Raw genomic sequence first — 16,553 nt, 5'->3', positions numbered from 1 at the left:
AACTGACCACTCTTCAAGTTTAAATCCAAGTTAAACCAGAACATCGGGGGGGGGGGGTAGGAAAAAACAAGAGGAAACAGGCTACCTTGCATAATGACTTAGCCACTCCAAGTCTCTATTTAAGCCTAAATTAATAGTATCCAATTTGCAAATGAATTCCAATTCAGCAGTTTCTCGCTGGAGTCTGGATTTGAAGTTTTTTTGTTTTAAGATAGCGACCTTCATGTCTGTGATTGCGTGACCAGAGAGATTGAAGTGTTCTTCCTCAGCTCTCGTCCCCTAAAGCCCCTACTCTACTTGCGCTATATTGATGACATCTTCATCATCTGGACCCATGGAAAAGAAGCCCTTGAGGAATTCCACCATGATTTCAACAATTTCCATCCCACCATCAACCTCAGCCTGGTCCAGTCCACACAAGAGATCCACTTCCTGGACACTACAGTGCTAATAAACAATGGTCACATAAACACCACCCTATACCGGAAACCTACTGACCGCTATTCCTACCTGTATGCCTCCAGCTTTCACCCTGACCACACCACACGATCCATCGTCTACAGCCAAGCTCTGCGATACAACCGCATTTGCTCCAACCCCTCAGACAGAGACAAACACCTACAAGATCTCTGTCAAGCTTTCTTACAACTACAATACCCACCTGCAGAAGTAAAGAAACAGATTGATAGAGCCAGAAGAGATCCCAGAAGTTACCTACTACAGGACAGGCCTAACAAAGAAAATAACAGAACGCCACTAGCCATCAACTTCAGCCCCCAACTAAAACCCCTCCAACGCATTATTAAGGATCTACAACCTATCCTAAAGGATGACCCAACACTCTCACAAATCTTGGGAGACAGGCCAGTCCTTGCCTACAGACAGCCCCGCAATCTGAAGCAAGTACTCACCAACAACCACATACCACACAACAGAACCACTAACCCAGGAACTTATCCTTGCAACAAAGCCCGTTGCCAATTGTGCCCACATATCTATTCAGGGGACACCATCACAGGGCCTAATAACATCAGCCACACTATCAGAGGCTCGTTCACCTGCACATCCACCAATGTGATATATGCCATCATGTGCCAGCAATGCCCCTCTGCCATGTACATTGGTCAAACTGGACAGTCTCTACGTAAAAGAATAAATGGACACAAATCAGATGTCAAGAATTATAACATTCATAAACCAGTCGGAGAACACTTCAATCTCTCTGGTCACGCAATCACAGACATGAAGGTCGCTATCTTAAAACAAAAAAACTTCAAATCCAGACTCCAGCGAGAAACTGCTGAATTGGAATTCATTTGCAAATTGGATACTATTAATTTAGGCTTAAATAGAGACTTGGAGTGGCTAAGTTATTATGCAAGGTAGCCTGTTTCCTCTTGTTTTTTCCTACCCCCCCCCCCCCCGATGTTCTGGTTTAACTTGGATTTAAACTTGAAGAGTGGTCAGTTTGGATGAGCTATTACCAGCAGGAGAGTGAGTTTGTGTGTGTATGGGGGTGGGGGGAATGTGAGAAAACCTGGATTTGTGCAGGAAATAGCCCAACTTGATTGTCATGCACATTGTAGCTCACGAAAGCTTATGCTCTAATAAATTGGTTAGTCTCTAAGGTGCCACAAGTACTCCTTTTCTTATTGTGTAAAGAGTTGTCACTTTGGATGGGCTATCACCAGCAGGAGAGTGAATTTGTGTGGGGGGGTGGAGGGTGAGAAAACCTGGATTTGTGCTGGAAATGGCCCACCTGATGATCACTTTAGATAAGCTATTACCAGCAGGACAGTGGGGTGGGAGGAGGTATTGGTTCATATTCTCTGTGTATATATAAAGTCTGCTGCAGTTTCCACGATATGCATCTGATGAAGTGAGCTGTAGCTCACGAAAGCTTATGCTCTAATAAATTGGTTAGTCTCTAAGGTGCCACAAGTACTCCTTTTCTTTTTGCGAATACAGACTAACAGGGCTGTTACTCTGAAACTCGTATTTCTATAAATTCCTGAGGAAGCTACTGTGGCACTGATAGCTAGCCCACAAAGAAGTGTTAATTGTATCCATTCACTTGTTAGTGGATATCAAAGAGATGTTAATTGAGTTGGTAGGCATCATTCACTGATGTTGATAAGAAATCAAGGAAAATGTATTGATGGTATTGTTTTCATCTGTCTGTAACCTGTACTGAATGCATCCAATGAAGTGAGCTGTAGCTCACGAAAGCTTATGCTCAAATAAATTTGTTAGTCTCTAAGGTGCCACAAGTACTCCTTTTCTTTTAATTAACCTTAAGATCAAAGATGTGTATACTCTGCATGAAACTAATGAATATTGCCTGTATTCAGAGGAACAGCCGTGTTAGTCTGTATTCGCAAAAAGAAAAGGAGTACTTGTGGCACCTTAGAGACTAACCAATTTATTTGAGCATGAGCTTTCGTGAGCTACAGCTCACTTCATCAGATGTTTACCGTGGAAACTGCAGCAGACTTTATATACACACAGAAATCATGAAACAATACCTCCTCCCACCCCACTGTCCTGCTGGTAATAGCTTATCTAAAGTGATCAACAGGTGGGCCATTTCCAGCACAAATCCAGGTTTTCTCACCCTCCACCCCCCCACACAAATTCACTCTCCTGCTGGTGCTAGCCCATCCAAAGTGACAACTCTTTACATAATCAAGTCGGGCTATTTCCTGCATAGATCAAGGTTTTCTCACATCCCCCCCACCCCCATACACACACAAACTCACTCTCCTGCTGGTAATAGCTCATCTAAACTGACCATTCTCCAGGTTTAAATCCAAGTTAAACCAGAACATCTGGGGGGGGGGGGGGTAGGAAAAAACAAGAGGAAACAGGCTACCTTGCATAATGACTTAGCCACTCCCAGTCTCTATTTAAGCCTAAATTAATAGTATCCAATTTGCAAATGAATTCCAATTCAGCAGTTTCTCGCTGGAGTCTGGTTTTGAAGTTTTTTTGTTTTAAGATAGCGACCTTCATGTCTGTGATTGCGTGACCAGAGAGATTGAAGTGTTCTCCGACTGGTTTATGAATGTTATAATTCTTGACATCTGATTTGTGTCCATTTATTCTTTTACGTAGAGACTGTCCAGTTTGACCAATGTACATGGCAGAGGGGCATTGCTGGCACATGATGGCATAGATCACATTGGTGGATGTGCAGGTGAACGAGCCTCTGATAGTGTGGCTGATGTTATTAGGCCCTGTGATGGTGTCCCCTGAATAGATATGTGGGCACAATTGGCAACGGGCTTTGTTGCAAGGATAAGTTCCTGGGTTAGTGGTTCTGTTGTGTGGTATGTGGTTGTTGGTGAGTATTTGCTTCAGGTTGCGGGGCTGTCTGTAGGCAAGGACTGGCCTGTCTCCCAAGACTTGTGAGAGTGTTGGGTCATCCTTTAGGATAGGTTGTAGATCCTTAATAATGCGTTGGAGGGGTTTTAGTTGGGGGCTGAAGGTGACGGCTAGTGGCGTTCTGTTATTTTCTTTGTTAGGCCTGTCCTGTAGTAGGTAACTTCTGGGAACTCTTCTGGCTCTATCAATCTGTTTCTTTACTTCTGCAGGTGGGTATTGTAGTTGTAAGAAAGCTTGACAGAGATCTTGTAGGTGTTTGTCTCTGTCTGAGGGGTTGGAGCAAATGCGGTTGTATCGCAGAGCTTGGCTGTAGACGATGGATCGTGTGGTGTGGTCAGGGTGAAAGCTGGAGGCATGCAGGTAGGAATAGCGGTCAGTAGGTTTACGGTATAGGGTGGTGTTTATGTGGCCATTGTTTATTAGCACTGTAGTGTCCAGGAAGTGGATCTCTTGTGTGGACTGGACCAGGCTGAGGTTGGTGGTGGGATGGAAATTGTTGAAATCATGGTGGAATTCCTGAAGGGCTTCTTTTCCATGGGTCCAGATGATGAAGATGTCATCAATATAGCGCAAGTAGAGTAGGGGCTTTAGGGGACGAGAGCTGAGGAAGCGTTGTTCTAAATCAGCCATAAAAATGTTGGCATACTGTGGGGCCATGCGGGTACCCATAGCAGTGCCGCTGATCTGAAGGTATACATTGTCCCCAAATGTGAAATAGTTATGGGTAAGGACAAAGTCACAAAGTTCAGCCACCAGGTTAGCCGTGACATTATCGGGGATAGTGTTCTTGACGGCTTGTAGTCCATCTTTGTGTGGAATGTTGGTGTAGAGGGCTTCTACATCCATAGTGGCCAGGATGGTGTTATCAGGAAGATCACCGATGGATTGAAGTTTCCTCAGGAAGTCAGTGGTGTCTCGAAGGTAGCTGGGAGTGCTGGTAGCGTAGGGCCTGAGGAGGGAGTCTACATAGCCAGACAATCCTGCTGTCAGGGTGCCAATGCCTGAGATGATGGGGCGCCCAGGATTTCCAGGTTTATGGATCTTGGGTAGTAGATAGAATATCCCAGGTCGGGGTTCCAGGGGTGTGTCTGTGCGGATTTGATCTTGTGCTTTTTCAGGAAGTTTCTTGAGCAAATGCTGTAGTTGCTTTTGGTAACTCTCAGTGGGATCATAGGGTAATGGCTTGTAGAAACTCGTGTTGGAGAGCTGCCGAGCAGCCTCTTGTTCATATTCCGACCTATTCATGATGACAACAGCACCTCCTTTGTCAGCCTTTTTGATTATGATGTCAGAGTTGTTTCTGAGGCTGTGGATGGCATTGCGTTCCGCATGGCTGAGGTTATGGGGCAAGTGATGCTGCTTTTCCACAATTTCAGTTTGTATTGTTTTCACTTATCTATCTCTGTTATAATGAATGGCTGGCAATTACCTTATGTAAATCAGTATAACTGGATTACATGTATATGCATGGGAAGTAGAAGGTTAACCTCAAAGATTTCAGAGTAGTCTCTAAGGTGCCACAAGGACTCCTCCTTGTTTTAACCTCAAAGAGTGGGTCATTGAATGTCCCACAATGGGAAATCTATAGACACATGCTATGCTGGGAACACCTGCCAAACTGTTTTCAGCTTGTCTTGCTATGAGCAAGATCTATAAAATACTGGATCCTGGGAGAGATTGTTAATTTCTGGACTGCCTGGTTTCTGGGTGGTAAAAGGGGGCTGGAATGCTTAATGGGACTGTCTGTGACTCCAGGATAAAACTAATATAGTGATACAGGAGTACACTTTTGTTACCAGCTTGGTGAAATCTAACGATAGACTATACCACCACTTTGGACTATCTGTCCTATTTTCTGACAGTCGGTCCTGAGTTTGTCATTCTTAACTGTGAGTCACTCCAGGCATTGTGACATCTACATCTTCTGAACAATCTTGTTTGTCATCCATGAAGGTAAATGCTGTCTACATAAAATTTCAGGCACAGGGCAAGCTCTTTCTTGCTTTTCCACCCCCAGGAAAAGGGTGGCTCTGAAGGATCCAGTTTCTCCTCTGGCCTTCCAAGTCTCATAGGTTCAGACATTCCTCAGACCATTTTCCCAGTGTTTGTTTGAGATTCCTTGCTAAATCAGCAGGCTGCACCTCAAGCTTAATCTGACACCTCACCTTCCTGAGGAGGTAACTGGGGAGGCAACAAAACAACAAGACTCAGGAAGTGCCAAAGCCTGGCACTTATACTCATGGATTTAGTCTTAGGGGCTGAGGCAAATAATTGTCTGGATAAAGTTACGGAAGTTTTCCAGGAAGGTCTTAGCCAGACTCCTTTGGAGGATAGAAAAAAGATTTTTTTAGAAGTATAAGCCTTCATGAAGCATTTATTACTGCACCTAATGACTGTGTGGGTAGGGACATAGACTGAAAGGGGCTGACAACCCTTACCTCATCTTCTGACTCATCTGTTCTTTCAGGGCCTCGTCTCTTGCAAGTGAGTTCTTTCTGTCTTTGTGTAGGCTAACAGGGATGGTTTGCCCTTTGGCAGGGACCTGCACAGCCTCAGTAAGGCCAGTAACTGTTCATTATTCCTATGTGCACTGGCAGCAGCTCCTGGCAAATCATTACTTCAGGAAGCAGAAAATGTGCTTTTTCTTCAGATTTAGAGTACAGCTGGTCAAAATTTTTATCATGAAAAATTTTCATTTGGTTTGATTTTTGTAATGAAAAATTTAATAATAAATTAAATGCAATTTTTATTTCATTCAGAAAAGGAGGGAACTCTCCCTCCCTTCAAAAAGACATGCAATTTTTCCGTTTGAAGCAAACCGAATATTTTCATTTAGTTCATTTTGAATGTTTTTCTTAAAAAATAAAAAAAAAATAAAAAAATTCTAATGGAAATGAAAAGTTTCCATTTCTTTCTAATTTTTTCATGAAAAAACAACAACATCTTTTCCAACCAGCCCTACTTCTCCAAGTGTGCTGACAAAGAACCCAGGAGCTACAAGGAAGCCTGAGAAGTCTCTTCAAGGTGGTGGCCAGGTATCGCCATAGTGGTTGCCTTGCTTCTTTCTTGCACAGAGGCAGCACTTAACTGCAGAAGAGTGCATCACATTGACAATGTGATAATCCTGTAACTCAACTGTTCTCATCCTTGTCAGGTGCTGGTTCCAGGTAGTCAGGCATTGTGGATGGAGCAGAGGTTCAGGATTGGGATAAGGGCAGTGCTGGCACCTGGGTTCAGGCATAGGTTGGGGTCAAAACTGAAATCAGAGTCCATAGACAAAGTCAAATGAGTATTGTAGCTGAAGTCCAGCTACATGCCAAAAGTCAAATGGGATAGATAATAAGACAGAAAATATCATATTGCCTCTATGTAAATCCATGGTACACCCACACCTTGAATACTGCCTGGTAGCCCCATCTAAAAAAGATACATTGGAATTGGAAAAGGTTCAGAAAAGGGCAACAAAAATGATTAGGGGTATAGAACAGCTTCCGTATGAGGAGAGATTAATAAGACTGGGACTTTTCAGCTTGGAAAAGAGGCGACTATGGGGGGATATGATAGAGGTCTATAAAATCATGAGTGGTATAGAGAAAGTAAATAAGGAAGTGTTATTTACTCCTTCTCACAATATAAGAACAAGGGGCCACCAAATGAAATTAATAGGTAGCAGGTTTAAAACAAACACAAGAAAGTATTTTTTCATGCAACGCACTGCCAACCCTTGGAACTCCTTGCCAGAGGGTGTTGTGAAGGCCAATAATATAACAGGGTTCAAAAGGGAGCTAGATAGATTCATGGAAGATAGGTCCATCAATGGCTATTATCCAGGACGGGCAGGAATGGTGTCCCTAACCTCTGTTTGCCAGAAGCTGGGATTGGGTGATGGGGCATGGATCACCTGATGATAATCTGTCTGTTCATTCCCTTTGGGGCACCTGCCATTGGCCACTGTCAGAGGACAGGATATTGGGATTGATGGACCTTTGGTCTGACTCAGTATGGCCGTTCTTATATTCTTATGTTCAAATATGGATGGTCAGAGTCCAAGGGTCTGGGGGTGAGGAGGCAGATGCAGGCTGGAGCGGGTGTATAACAGATCTGGAGCAAGATCAGAACAGGGCATGTACAAGGCTGAAATGGGGCCTAGGCAAGGCTGGGGCAGGAACAGGAACCATCCTCAGAGCAGGTTGGAAGTCTAGAGAATCTGTTACACTGCAAGGCACCGAGAGGTTTCCTGACCAGGTAGTGCCATTACACAGACTAATTTACAGCTCTGGTGGGGTTAGGAAAATACCTGAGCCTGGGGGTCAGTTGACATGGGCTCTGCTCAAGGATCGGCTGCTGTCTGGCCACTAATCCCACAAGTACAACTATTATAAAACATGCATAACAGCCACAGAGGGTCTTACAGTAGCCATATCATCAGTCAATAGCCTGTTGAATAGACCCTGCCCCCTACCTACTATAATTTCTTTTTTGCCAGCATTTGCCATACAGCAGAAAGGATGGATAATTTAGCCCCTGTTACTCAGATATATGCATACCATGTTTGTTTATAGTATATGTTTGCACAATAAATTTGTCTTATGTTACATTCCAAATATTCCAGATAGATAGGAAAATTTTGTAATTTACTGCATAAGAGTTTTTTAAGGAAGTGAATATGTTAAAAGTGAGTATGTTGCTTATTGTACTTGATTGTACAATGAGGGTACTGTGAAAGCTAAAGTTTTGCCTTCAAAAGAACTCTAGAAACAAATAGCAATGTCTCAATCTTCCTTAAATATAGTTTTTTTAGTGCCTATGCCCAATTCAGCAGAAAATATATTCTGCGCATGCAACATGGAAGACTTTACCAAACCCAAAAATAAATTTCTAGAGCATTAAATTGCATGGAAAACAGACATATTTTGCTGAATCTGGCTGTAACTCTGTCAAGCCTAAACAATACTTAGTTTTATTTTCTGATGACATAAACAAAGATTTTTAATCACTTCACCTGTTCATTCACTCTGGAGTGTGATGGCCCATGATGGATGAGAATCTTCACAATATCTACATCTCCTTTCCAAGCAGCCAAGTGTATAGGAAAATAACCTTTGTTATCTGCCACATTAGTTGATGCTTCATACTGAAGTAATTTGAGAACTATATCCCTGGAAAACAGGGGGGAAGGAGGAAAAAAAGCTAAAAATTGAGAGGACAGCTTGTTTTATGAAGTTTGTACACATTGTCAAATTGTTTATTCTTAATAACAGATAAGCCAAATCCCACAGTCATTCATGCAAACTTACTGAAATTAATTTGTCTAAGAACTGAATACAGACCACAAAACATAGCCCAAAATGGTATATGTGACTGAATTTCATGTTTGTTCTTTATTTTATTGACTGAATAAAGAAATTACGTACTGACAGTAATGCTGATTCTTTTAACGCATTGCCTCCACAGAGACACATTGTAAGACACATGAGCCTATCCACATAGTCACAGAACCTTTTTAAACAGTAGCTGGCAGTAAGAGAGCACATGCATGTCCCTTCAGACTTACATTCCACAGAATGAAGCTATAAGAATCCCACTCCCTAGTTCCTCTTCCCCTTCAGAAGTATTGCTATGAGTTGAGCTCTGAAGCACAGCGGAAGAAGGAGGGTCAGTGTGGAAAGCAGTTTATGTAGAGTACAAGCGTTATGGTTGGTAAGTAACCCCTTTTTCTTCTTCATGACATTGCCTCCACAGAGTCTCATAGCAAGAGATCATCTAACGATACCACACTTAGGTGTTTACTAATCTCAATGCAAATCCTGTTTTCATTTTTGGCTTCTTACTCTCCATCTCCCAAGATCAATGAGGAACAAAACAACTTTATTATTTTTTCATCTATATCTGGTTCCTCTTAAAAGAACAGGAGTACTTGTGGCACCTTAGAGACTAACAAATTTATTAGAGCACAAGCTTTTGCTCTAATAAATTTGCTAGTCTCTAAGGTGCCACAAGTACTCCCGTTCTTTTTGCGGATACAGACTAACATGGCTGTTACTCTGGTTCCTGGTAGCATTTTTAAATTAAAAAGAAAAGGAGTACTTGTGGCACTTGTGGATACAGACTAACACGGATGCTACTCTGAAACCCATTTTTAAATTGTAATTTGTAGGGATTTACCATACTTTATAATAAGAGATTAAATAGAAGGGGCTATATTAAGCCACTGATTTTTAAGCAAAATTCCATATTGATTTCAACAGGGAGTTCTGCTTAAAAAATGATAGTAAGGTATGAGCTACAGTTAGCAAGTATGCTAAAAAATAAATCAGTTGTGTCCTACCTGTAAATTTGTCTTCTCATGGAATGATCTTCTTACAGCCCTGAATAATTAATAAGTTAACTAAACCCATCAGCTAGTAGAGGCAGTTCTTGGCAAGCAAACAGTGGCTCTTTAAGCGCTGGCAGGTACCAAAAACCTTAGGAGTACTTTCAAAGCAGACTGCAAAAAACATTATTTAATACCTTAAGAACTTAGGCCTTGACTAAAAATACAGGCAAACGTAAACCCTGAGGAAATAGCGGTGGTCCCTAAATCTGTCCCAAACACTGCAATAAGAACAATGGCATACTGTCAGAGAGACTGGACGAAGGAGGGAGAAAGCCTACCAGTGACTGAGACGCACTCATATCTTGCCACTGAAAGAGCACTGCTGCCTTCAGAAGAAGACATGACAAATCTGGCACAAGGAGGCCAAATAAAGGCTGTGCAGTTCAATGGACCATTGCACTTGGGACTTGAGTGACATCTTATGCTGGGCTTTACCTACCACTGAGTAGGCCAAACTGTGAAAAAAGGCCACAGGCAGCAAGGTTAGCCTCACTACTTCTTTGCTCCAAAAGGGGTGGACCCAAGAAATAAGTTCAACTACTTCCTGGTGGAAGCAAATGACTGAGAGGTTTGACATGATGTGGGCTCTTCGGCAGCCAACACTTTTACATTCAACAAAAATGTGCCTTGAACTGTCTCAAGTGGCTGATGGGCATAGTTAACTTAGGAGTTTGCTTCAGAATGAGAGCCATTTGATTGAGAAAATATAATATGTTGTTTAAAGGGTAGCATACTGTACTAGTAAAAAGTTAAAAAACATAGAAGATAATGAATGGAGTACTGCAGCAATTGGGATTAGATCCAATATTTATTCTATAAACAAAATATTTTGATCAAAATACAACTAAGATGGAGTAGTAAATAAATACATATTTTATACTTTTGTTTTCTCCAAATCAGATGAATCAGCAAATGATGTAGAACAATGAAATCAAAATTCAGGGAAAGCTAGAGTGTTTATGAGCATGGTAGCTCAGAAGTTGCAGTTTGGGCAGATACAAATTAATGAAGTCTAGGGGGGTTAAAGTTGCCTAAAGAGTATACTTTTAACTGAACACTAAGCAATAAAAAGACCTGGGAGTGAGAACAAACATAACCAAGAACTAATAGAATATAAGGACATACAATAGAAATATTGGATGGCCATAAATGACATCTTAAAGGAACGTATTATAACATATTAGACTACTAGTAGGCTGCAGTACACAATGATGAACACTGGCAGTAAAAAAAGATCATTGGTGGGATATAAAAGGTACAGAATAGAACAATGATAGAAGTGATAGAATCAGCTGGTAAAAAAGTATAATTAGAATAGTTCTGAATTTGATTTTAAGGCGTTTTTCTTTCTAGGTACCCCACAGCACTTTACAAAGCACTGAGTTTACTACGGATAGGGCAGTGATTATGAGGTCAAACATAGCACATTATTCATTCGGTGGTAAATAACCTCTATGTCCTGGCCAACATTTCTTCTTTTACTAAAATAGTCTTTGATGTTCAAGGTTGTTTGTTATAGAATCATAGAATCATAGAATATCAGGGTTGGAAGGGACCCCAGAAGGTCATCTAGTCCAACCCCCTGCTCAAAGCAGGACCAATTCCCAGTTAAATCATCCCAGCCAGGGCTTTTGTCAAGCCTGACCTTAAAAACCTCTAAGGAAGGAGATTCTACCACCTCCCTAGGTAACGCATTCCAGTGTTTCACCACCCTCTTAGTGAAAAAGTTTTTCCTAATATCCAATCTAAACCTCCCCCACTGCAACTTGAGACCATTACTCCTCGTTCTGTCATCTGCTACCATTGAGAACAGTCTAGAGCCATCCTCTTTGGAACCCCCTTTCAGGTAGTTGAAAGCAGCTATCAAATCCCCCCTCATTCTTCTCTTCTGCAGGCTAAACAATCCCAGCTCCCTCAGCCTCTCCTCATAACTCATGTGTTCCAGTCCCCTAATCATTTTTGTTGCCCTTCGCTGGACTCTCTCCAATTTATCCACATCCTTCTTGAAGTGTGGGGCCCAAAACTGGACACAGTACTCCAGATGAGGCCTCACCAATGTCGAATAGAGGGGAACGATCACGTCCCTCGATCTGCTCGCTATGCCCCTACTTATACATCCCAAAATGCCATTGGCCTTCTTGGCAACAAGGGCACACTGCTGACTCATATCCAGTTTCTCGTCCACTGTCACCCCTAGGTCCTTTTCTGCAGAACTGCTGCCTAGCCATTCGGTCCCTAGTCTGTAGCTGTGCATTGGGTTCTTCCGTCCTAAGTGCAGGACCCTGCACTTATCCTTATTGAACCTCATCAGATTCCTTTTGGCCCAATCTTCCAATTGGTCTAGGTCCTTCTGTATCCTATCCCTCCCCTCCAGCGTATCTACCACTCCTCCCAGTTTAGTATCATCCGCAAATTTGCTGAGAGTGCAATCCACACCATCCTCCAGATCATTTATGAAGATATTGAATAAAACCGGCCCCAGGACCGACCCCTGGGGCACTCCACTTGATACCGGCTGCCAACTAGACATGGAGCCATTGATCACTACCCGTTGAGCCCGACAATTTAGCCAGCTTTCTACCCACCTTATGGTGCATTCATCCAGCCCATACTTCCTTAACTTGCTGACAAGAATACTATGGGAGACCGTGTCAAAAGCTTTGCTAAAGTTAAGAAACAATACATCCACTGCTTTCCCTTCATCCACAGAACCAGTAATCTCATCATAAAAGGCGATTAGATTAGTCAGGCATGACCTTCCCTTGGTGAATCCATGCTGGCTGTTCCTGATCACTTTCCTCTCATGCAAGTGCTTCAGGATTGATTCTTTGAGGACCTGCTCCATGATTTTTCCAGGGACTGAGGTGAGGCTGACTGGCCTGTAGTTCCCAGGATCTTCCTTCTTCCCTTTTTTAAAGATTGGCACTACATTAGCCTTTTTCCAGTCATCCGGGACTTCCCCGGTTCGCCACGAGTTTTCAAAGATAATGGCCAGTGGCTCTGCAATCACAGCCGCCAATTCCTTCAGCACTCTCGGATGCAACTCGTCCGGCCCCATGGACTTGTGCACGTCCAGCTTTTCTAAATAGTCCCTAACCGCCTCTATCTCCACAGAGGGCTGGCCATCTCTTCCGCATTTTGTGATCTTCTACTCTTTCAAAGAGTGCCAAGGTAACCTTAACTTACTACAGACATCTATCAAAAATGTAAAGAATGGATGTCTTTTTAACAGCTCATTTGAAGAGTATGTACTGTGATGCCATGAAACTGATAGGATAAAAGCTGTTTTGATAGGACACAAGAATCAGAGGTCATGGACTAAAGCTAAAAAATAGCTTTAAAGGAGTTTAACAGAAATGTTCTATATAAATGTGAATAACCACATTAAAGCAATGTTAAAGGTTCATATTTAAAATCACAAACAATCAGAAAATGTCAAAATTATGACTCCAGTAACAATGTTGATTGGGCTCCACTGTACATCCTGTATATTTTATAGTAAATAGTAATATATTTATTATAACATACAAGCTTAACGAGAAAATGGCAGGAACAGACAACGCAATATATCTGCAATACAGCCAATTAATGTTGCTATAGAAAATGCTATTTTTTAATTTTCTGACTATTTGTGATTTTAATTTGCAACCCTAACATTTTAATGTACCTTTTGTCATTTCATTTCTTTTGCTATTTAAAATTAAAAGGGAAAAAAAGACATCATCTGTTGTTAATTTTACTGTAAATTGTTTTCATTTACATGTGAATTTCACAAACAAATTTATTGAGGTGAATGGGAACGGGGCAGAGTTAATTTCCACACTTGCAGGTGGTTGTTTTTTGTTTGGCTGGAGAGTGTTTTTAACAGGTTTATATTTTGACAGCTCTTTTGTTACAACGCAGAGAGATATTTCCTTTTTTAAAAAGAATAGTAAAAGCTGGATATTTGGTAAATACTATTGAATGTAACAAATATGCAAATACCCAATCACAGGATCTTCAGAAAAATTGTACTCTTGTTTTGTTTTCTGTCCCCGATGATAAGACAGACATTGTTTTTGAACAATTTTAAAACCTGTGTTTACCAGTGTGATATTTACAAATTCCCTCATATACATTTTCCCAGCAGATGCACCTGCTTTGCTCATCCCTTTACTCAAGGAAGCAGCTGTCCTCTTGCCTGTCAAAATGGGCAGGATAAATGTGCACTGTGATCTCTCAGAGTGGTGATGGGGAGACTGAGGCTTCATTAGGTGTTCCTAACTCTTACCAAATTATAATAAGCATGCTTAGAATTGATTTTTAAGTCAGTCGGAGTTGAGGATGCTCTGCAACTGTCAGGAGGTACTTATACCCCATAGGATTGTGCCTTATGTCCATACCAACTTTCAAGTTTCAAATTCTAGCCATTTTTGCTGTAATCCTATTTTTAAAAAATCCTATCTAAACCTGCCTTTGACTTCAATGGAAGCAGAATTAGGCTAACGATGAGTGTGTTTGAAAGTAATATCCTAATCTCTTAAAGAAAAAATAGTGTAAGATATGAAAACATTAACTAAATAGATAATGTAAACAGACCTAAAGAGGCATCGTATCCTCCTTATGTTCGAGAATGCTAATATGTTATTATGATTAGCCTGAAGTCTATGGCTGGTTCTGGATATCATAGAAACATTTATGCTTCTGCTCAGATTTTCACTTTTTAAAGTAGCAAAGCGGTGGTTCGTGTTCAATACTCCCATATTTTCTGAAATATTCACAGCTAAACTAAAAAAACTGGGCAGTTTTTGCAAGCTAAGCCTTAGTCTTCTGACAACTGGGAATACACAGTTGCACAAGGAATAAATCATAAGAAAAGGCCCATGATGTTTCTGTTTTTTCAAAAAGACAGAGTTTAGTGGACTACATTAATTACTTTGGGCTAATTCCAGGGAGATAAATGACAGTAATTGACTATTCTGGATCTAGCTCCAGGAGTGAAGCTTGGAGGATTCAAAATGCTGACCTTAGCATTATTTTCTCTTGTGTCTGTAAATTTATAAATAAAATTAGCACTTATGGGCTGTAAGATGAATATAGTCTACAAGTAATATTAGAGAAATGGCAGGTTTGTGTAACACAATTAATCACACATAATAAATACCCTGTCTTTTCTATCTTAATTCACCTTTCTGCAGCCAAGAGTGTAACTATTTGTGAATAAAATAGATTTAGGAATACAATTATTCTGGGTCTATGTTGTTTTATTTAGGTCTGATCCAAAGCCCACTGAAGTCAGTGCAAGTCTTTCCATTAATTTCAATAGGCTTTGAATCAGGCCCTTATCTCCAGTCTTGATGTCCAACTCTTCTTCAAACCATGAAAAGACATTACAGTATTAATAGCCCCAATTTAAAAATGGGGTAATCAAGGCAGAGAGGCTAAGAGATTTGCTCAAAGTCAAACAAGAGACAGTGGAACAATCAAAACAGAATCCAGAACTCTGATTCTGACTCTCATTTTCCTGTTCTAATTGTTTGAGCATGATACTGTCTCTTCCATGCCAATCATATAGTCTCAGAAATTCTTCTGTAAATATGCCACTTGGGAAAGGAGTTTAATGCAAATATTTTTGTTAAGTCTATTTATTAGACTGTTTTCACCCATGTTAAGACTGAGAGGTTACTTACCTTGGACATTAACTGGAGTTCTTTGAGAATGAGTGTTCCATTTAGGTGCACATGTGCCTTTGATTTGAGACTTTTGGTAGAGTGTCTATTCAGTCTGCACATGTGCCCTTGCTATATTTGTACCCCATACTAAAGATATATAGGGCAGTATCGGACAAACTGTCCTCAGTTATTTCTTTCCTGCGAAGTCCACAAGGCAAAGACAGTGAAGCAGAGGGAAAGGAGGGTAGGTGGTGGAGCATCCATAGGGACAAACATCTCAAAGAATTCCAGTTACTGTACCAGGTAAGTAATCTCTTCTTAAAGTATTGCCCCTACTGGTGCTCCACTTCAGATGACTCCCAAACAGACCCTCTAGGAGGTAGGGGCTTCGGAGACAGATCTAAGACTATCTGGAAACTGCAGAACCACAGGCAACAAATGCCCTGGTGTGAACTAGAACATAATATTTAGAAAAGGTGTGAACCAAAGCCTATGTCGCAGCTTTGCATATTTCTGCAGTTGAAACATTCTTTGATAGGGCTGTAGAGATAGACTGTGATCTAGTGGTTTGGGCTGATACCCAAGGAGGGGATTGGATATTAGTGGCTTTGCAACAAGAGAGGATATATTGAGAGAACCACTTAGAAAGTCTCTGAGTCAAGACAGGAGCTCCACTAACTCTATGTGTGAAAGAGACAAACAATCTGAGGGAGGCCCGAAAGAGTTTAGTCCTTTCCAAATAAAGGGCTAATGCTCTTTTGATATTTAGGATATGAAGAGAAGCTTCATCTTTAGTTTGGTGAGGTTTGAGGTAGAAAACCAACAGCTGAGTGACCTGGTTAATGTGGAACTATGTAGTGACCTTAGGTAAAAAGGGAGGGTGTTTTCTTTACAATAGGTGGTGTAGAGAGGGTCAGTCATTAAAGCTCCTAATTCTCCTACCAGATATAATAGCCACTACGAATGCAGTTTTCTTATAGAGGTGTAGAAGGGATCCACCGGTTCAAAAGGAAGTCTCATCAGGGCACTGAGGAACAAGCTTAAATCCCATGTCAGGGTCAGTTGTCTAAGATGTAGTAGAAGGTTTGATGAAGGTTTGGTAAATCAAGAAGTGGTAGGGTGAGCAAAGATTGAGAGTCCTT

The 16,553-nt window shown here is 41.3% G+C and overlaps 1 protein-coding gene across 9 annotated transcripts in view; it reads right to left on the bottom strand.

The window, feature by feature from the left end:
• The window catches only part of ANKS1B (ankyrin repeat and sterile alpha motif domain containing 1B), a 747,009-nt gene that overhangs the window by 625,343 nt on the left and 105,113 nt on the right, over window positions 1–16,553 (bottom strand). For all 9 annotated transcript variants that reach the window (XM_073327424.2, XM_073327427.2, XM_073327426.2 and 6 more), the window contains exon 3: window positions 8,387–8,543. In XM_073327424.2, coding sequence (XP_073183525.1) covers window positions 8,387–8,543 — 157 coding nt within the window. The remainder of the gene's footprint in view (window positions 1–8,386; window positions 8,544–16,553) is intronic.

This window comes from Lepidochelys kempii, chromosome 1 (genome assembly GCF_965140285.1).
Source record: "Lepidochelys kempii isolate rLepKem1 chromosome 1, rLepKem1.hap1, whole genome shotgun sequence".
NCBI classification, from domain to species: Eukaryota; Metazoa; Chordata; order Testudines; family Cheloniidae; genus Lepidochelys; species Lepidochelys kempii.
Note: the sequence above shows the minus strand (reverse complement) of the source record. Positions and strands in the feature narration are given on the sequence as shown.